At 44.4% G+C, this 6,000-nt stretch overlaps 1 protein-coding gene across 3 annotated transcripts in view; it reads left to right on the forward strand.

Annotated features, from left to right (window-relative positions):
* DOCK10 (dedicator of cytokinesis 10) overlaps positions 1-2,501 on the forward strand; it is a 142,931-nt gene extending 140,430 nt beyond the window's left edge. For 2 of the 3 annotated variants that reach the window (XM_079315255.1, XM_079315254.1), the window contains exon 56: positions 1,779-2,501. In XM_079315255.1, the coding sequence (XP_079171381.1) occupies positions 1,779-1,889 (111 nt within the window). In that variant the 3' untranslated portion in view covers positions 1,890-2,501. Of the gene's footprint in view, positions 1-597; positions 1,726-1,778 lie in introns of those variants that run through there. The other variant, XM_079315257.1, reaches the window with a different exon arrangement.
* Positions 2,502-6,000: the final 3,499 nt, after the last annotated feature.

The following is a 6,000-nucleotide window of genomic DNA, read 5'->3' on the forward strand; positions in this document are numbered from 1 at the left end:
CCCACAGGAATGGGAAATGGATGGTCACCTCAAATGAGGCACAAGCTGCCCATTCAGCATTCATAAATCATTTGGAGAGTTCTGTTAAATGCTCATACCTGTATTTATATCTGGGAGCTCTGAGTTTTCTTCCTACTAAATAATACAAAATTACTTGTGCAAAGCAGTGCTAATGTGTAAAGAGTTCATCCAACAAAAGTCAAAATTGTCATCTCTATTACCAAAATCATCTGAATTTTAAAGTCCACCCTGAAAACAGTCTCCCACTTGCAATGCTTTGGGGAAGCCCCATTTTCTGGGCAGTGTGGGGTTTTGACAAAACTCTACTCTTGCAGTGAGCTCGTGAACTCCCTGCTTCTGAGAGTATTTCCTCAGAGAAATCACATGCCATAAACTGTGGCTGAAATTATCTCACAGTTGGAAAGCTTGGGGCTCTCTTGCATCTGTGCTGTGTGCTTTACACCAGTAAAATTTGCCATCTTTCCCATTGCTATATTCAAAAGAGTTTTGTTTCTCACCTACTGACAGTGACTTTTTCATCACTACATGTTTTTCTCTTTTTTTGTTTTTCTCTTTTTTGTTCTTCTTTTCTGACAGCTCTGTCATGGTCCTTGCTTATACAGCTTCTCTTCTTCCTTGTCTAACATTTCCCTCAATACTATAGCCAAAAGTGGTATGTTCATTTTTCTTACATCTATTTTTTTCTTTTAATGTCATACTTCCTTCACTTGCTGGTTTTTCTGCTGGGAATGTTTGTTTAATTTCATCTCAATGACTCCCTTCTCAGGGAGTTTAAAAAAATATCCAAGGCTTATGTGTGATTGTTGTCCATGAGCAGTTTTGAGATCCTGCTCTTTAGGGTCCTGGTTGTGAACTTTGGGGAGGCCAGTGAGGCAGCTCAACAAGAGCCCTCTAATGCAAAAGCAAATGCCAATAGCAGGGAAAGTGGCTGCCAGTGTGTGCCCAAAGCCCCAGTGCTCCTCCTGCAGCCCCTGGTGTGAGAGCAGCTCCTTCCCAGAGCTGTCTGTGCCCAAATGGCAGCTCAGCTGTGGCTGACCTGCAGCCCTGGCCAAGGACAGCTGGGGCTTGGTGCTGTAGGGCTCCACCTGGAGCTTTGGCAGGGGGAGAGGTTTCTCTTCCACTGCTGGTGCTGTGGTCAGTGGGGATGGCCCTGTCTCTGCTGAGAATGCTTCAACAAAGCACCCATGGAGGAAGACAGGCTTCCAGTCTGCTTTTATAGAAGTAGGAAAAAAGAGTTATTACCAAGGCTAGAAGAGCTTCTTCAGGAAAAATATCTTCCTTCTTGCTAAAGCCTAGCATAGGACAGGGCAGAGCTTTTGCCACTGCTGCTCAGCTGCAGCTCTGCCAGGCTCAGCCTGGCACTTGGTCCCAGCCCTGCTGCCCAGTGTGCAGCTCTGCTGCATCCCAAAGACAGCCTGGGCAGAGCTGGGCCTGTCTGTGCCATGGTCAGGGGGTGCTAATGTGGGTGTCCCTGAGTTTGCTAAGTGTAGGGGACTTCTGTGAGCGTGGGGCAGTTCAGGGAAGCCCATGGAGCTTGGCAGAAGCCAGCCCAGCCCCATTTTCCCCCTGACTCTGAGGACGTCATCCCTGTCCCTGCAGCCTCCATTTCCCAGGGAAAGGTCCTTTTCCTCTGTCAGATCCTTGGCATCATGTAACAATTCAAAAATGGCAAATCCTTGGTTAGACAACAGACAGTTCAGACACCAAATTGTCCATGTCTCTCTTACTGTTTCTCTTCTCTTTCTGTCTCTGAGCAGATTGCGTACTCGGCCAAGCCCGCGGGGATGGAGCGCACGTACTCCCGAGTCATGCACAGAGCCAGCTCCTCGGGGCCAGCAGCAGCCACGCCACCAAACCCTGATGCCTGATGCACTGGGGCAGCACCTGGCCTCAGGGACATCTGGGGTCTGGGCTGGGGTTTGTTCTTTGTTGTTTAGGGTTTTTTTTTCCTTTCAGATTAATTAACTGAGTATTAAGTTGATGGACAATACCGGGAGAAGGATTTTGAGGGTTAAGATTTTAATTTATTGGAAACCTTCATGGTTTTATTTTTAAAAATGCAAGCTTGAGAAATTTTTTTTGCCTGCCCCAGTATTTGCACATTCCCTCTTTTTTTTTTTTTCTTTTTTTGTTGTCAAGTTTTGGTTTTGAGCAGCCTTTATTAAGCCAGGCTGATTACAAAATTCCCATTGGACAGATAGATACTCAGCAAACCCTAAGTTTGCTATAAATTATAATATATCTAATACTAAGTCCTAGTATACATATATTTTAAAGGTCAGAGTGGATGTTTTATAACATTTAAGCATATTGCAATTGTAAATAGAAGATGTGTAAAATATGTCATTTTTACAAAATTTTAAAAAATATCTTTTTAGTTAATTATGACAGTACTAAGAATATGGATAACATTTCAGTTACCATTATATTAAAATATTTGTGTATGTGTATAAAAGCGTCCATAAAATTTTCTCTTTGAAGGTCTGTGCATTGGTTCATTCCTGTGACAGCAGTCTCTGGAGTGGGGGAGATCAGGATGCCTCCTGCATCCCCACTGTCAGGTGTGCTGTGGGTGCTGATGGAGACACTTTTGCCATCTGCAGAACATGGCTTTGGGGTCTCTCCATGGCCCCAGACTGAAGTCACCCTGAGAAGCAGGCTTGGTGTATCTCCCCTGCTTGAGGCTGAGAACTCAGATTTTCCTTTGAAGTTCATAGTCCCAGATTTTGCCCAGGGCACATTGGGAAGCCACATGCCTTTGGTGAGATGTTTCAGTTTCTGCATCATGGGGGGATAAGGTGGGGGTTGTACCAGTTCTCAGGAGTTCCCTTTAACCTCAGGAGCTCCCACACTCCTTCATGTTCATTCACAGAAAATCCCTGCTCATAGTACCTATGTGTCAGAATTCTTCTTTCCCATGCAGACAATCACCACAATTCTGCTAAGCTGGTTTTTTTTCTGTTAAGCTCGTTTTCCTGGAGAAGCTCTGAGTCCTCCACAGGTTTGTTCAGGGCAGAGGCCAGCACTATCTCTTTCTTCTTGGGGGTACCAGGAGGAATTTTCCAGTATTTTTTGCTCCATTCTGCCCTCCTGTCTCTTCTCATGACACCCCAAGTTCACACTGGTTCATCTCAGCTGGAGCTGGAGCCTGGCCCTGCAGAGTCAAGGGTGGGCTCTGAGTTCACCCCTTCTCTGTGTGCAAGGGAGAGGTGCCATGACCCAGCCTCTACCTGCTGCTGTCTCACTCAGCACATCAGGACTTTTCCAGGATTCTTGGCTAAGGTTTGGAACCTCCCCACACAGTGTCCTTCCCTGATGGGAGAGGGAGGGGAGTGTTTGGGATGGCCCTCCTCCAGCATCAGTGCAGCAACAGCATGACCCTCACCTGGGGCTTGGAAAGAGCCCAAATCTCACCTGGCCCTGCACAGCAGCATCAGCCACACAGCTGGGCAGGAGCTGAGCCCTCCTCATCCTCACCTCAACAGGCCTGGCTCTGTGCTCTGATAACCAGCAGTTTGCTGAAAGGAATGATGTTTGGCCCAAATTTTAACTTACTTTGTGCTGTACATATAGTGGTAGGTGAAGTTATTCATGCTGCTTTTATATATATATATATATATATATATATATATATATATATGGGGGGAGCCCATATCTAATGTGTATATATATATGTCATATGTGATGGCAGCAGGACTGTGCCAAACAGAGAGGTAAGTGAGCACCAAGTCCTCCTGTCCCTTGGTTTGTTGCTCTCACTGGGCTCATTTTGTGTTTATGATGATTTGTGGGTGGGTACTTCAGAAGCCATCAAGGTGATTTGGAGACAGACTGTTTCTAATTAATGTTCACAAGAAATTAGCAACTACATCTGTTGGTGGCTATCTTTGGGAATAAGTAGATTGCCAAAGCCTGGTTTGCACGGAGGGAATGTTGCAGGCTGGGCTGAAGCCAAGCTGTGCTCTGTAAAGCAGAGGTAAGGAAATCCCTGGATTCTTTTCTCAATAGCTTGCACACAAAATGTGTTTCATGAGTCCAAGGGCTGTGGGATTTGGTTTATTTTAAGCAGCCAGCTCTGCAGCCTCCTCTGGGGCTGGAGAACCAGCCCATATTCTGGGATTGCCTTTTTGCTGGTGTTCGAGATGCTCAGGTTGAGTGTAGCTGGGTCCTTGCTCCAGATGGCTCTTCCCCTCCTGCTGTGTTCACACACTTTGAAAGCAATTAGCACAAACATTAGCTTTGAACCCAGGTTGCAGCAGGGAGAGAAAAGAAAGCATTAAACCAGGGATGGTCCCAGCGTTTGAGGGGGGAGAATGAAAAAAAGGCAGGAGGCATGTGAGGATGATTGCAAGGAGGGGGTTTGGCCTTTTCCCATGATAAATTCAGCAACCCAAGCTGCAGAAGTCAGATGTGTAGCACTGCATCCCACACACACCGTGTCTGTGATGCTGTAGGGAAAGGCTCTTCACACAACTGCTGCTTTTTAAACTCACAGGATTACATGAGGTCTGCACCATTTTTTTCCCTACCAAAATCTCGCCTTTGAGGCTCCCTTTGTCTAGGGCAGCCATAAGATCATGACTGACTGTTCTGGGAGCTGAGGGTTTATCCAGTAAATTCTTTCACAATCTTTTCTTACACCTTTTCCTCCAGCTGGAGGAGGCTCATCCCCCTGGTGATGTAGGCAAAGCTGGTGAAAGATTCCCTTTCATCCCAGGGAGGAGATCTGTGCAAGCCAGACTCAAATTGAGCTACTTTAAAAACTTTACAGAGTGCAAAAGAAATTATTCATGTTTGTTACTTAGTAGAAGCTATCTCAACACCCCAAAAGGAGTTAAGTGTTATGCATATTTTATGTTTAATCACATCTTTAGTGACACCCAACCACAACCAAAGGCTTAAATTTCAATTAGAGGGAGGTGTATTAAATGTTTAATAGCAATCATTCCTTACAGGGTAATTATATCTTAACATTCACTGGAGAAATGTTATCTTGGCAATGTAATATTGATCTGAAGAGGAATAATTTTTTTTTTAATTTTATTTTTGGATAATACCCAACGAGACATGGCAGAGGATGATCTATATTGTTCTATACCCCAGATACACTGCCCCTGTGCTGACCATTCATGGGCAAGGATCTGGGAAGAAGTGAAATTGCATCCCTACATAGCTTTAAATGTGGGGGTTTTTCATCTCAGCATGAAAACTATTGTCCTACATGTGCTGAGAAGCTCCAGGCTGCAGGTACCTTTTACATCAGTCTATCAGTTTTTTAAACTGATAGCTGTATACTCAATATTTCAGCTGTAAGTAACATGGGGCAATGAATCTTCAAGACAGATAATCTATCAAGGCTATTTGCTATGGACTTGAATGTGTTTACCAATTTTTAACCAGTTTGGTATGCATGCAAAAGATTTTTCTCTTAATGTTTTGTCACAAAAATAATAAGTGGTCACAGTCACTACAAATTAAAACCATGAACCTAGGCAGTTAAAGTCCAAGGATGTTCATATCAAACACCTTTTTTTGTAATGAGAACAAAGAAATGAAATTTGGGGCAAAGCATTCAAATATGAAGAAAAAGAAAGAAAAAATTAAAAATCAAACAAACTAGAATGCATTTCTCATTTAAGAGAATTGCTTTGAGATAAATAAAAACTAATCCAAAAGGCAAAGAACAGCCAAGTCAATGTAGAACTATGACCATGACCAGGAAGGACCTTCAGCTTCACCACTGCTGCATCCCCTCTGCTGTCACACAGGCTGCTGGGACAGGAACCACTTGGCACAAACCACCCAGACCCACACCACTCTCCTGCTCCTTCTGCCATCACTTTGCTGTCTGGAAGCCACAGCAAGGACTGGGAAGGAATTTTTTTTGTTATTGTTTTTGAGGTTGACCTGCTTTTGCAGTGGCCCCAGGTACACATATACTAACAAAGAAGGGAAGGGTGCCATTCTGGTGAGCACACA

The sequence above is a fragment of the Erithacus rubecula genome (genome assembly GCF_903797595.1).
Source record: "Erithacus rubecula genome assembly, chromosome: 11".
Taxonomy (NCBI): Eukaryota; Metazoa; Chordata; class Aves; order Passeriformes; family Muscicapidae; genus Erithacus; species Erithacus rubecula.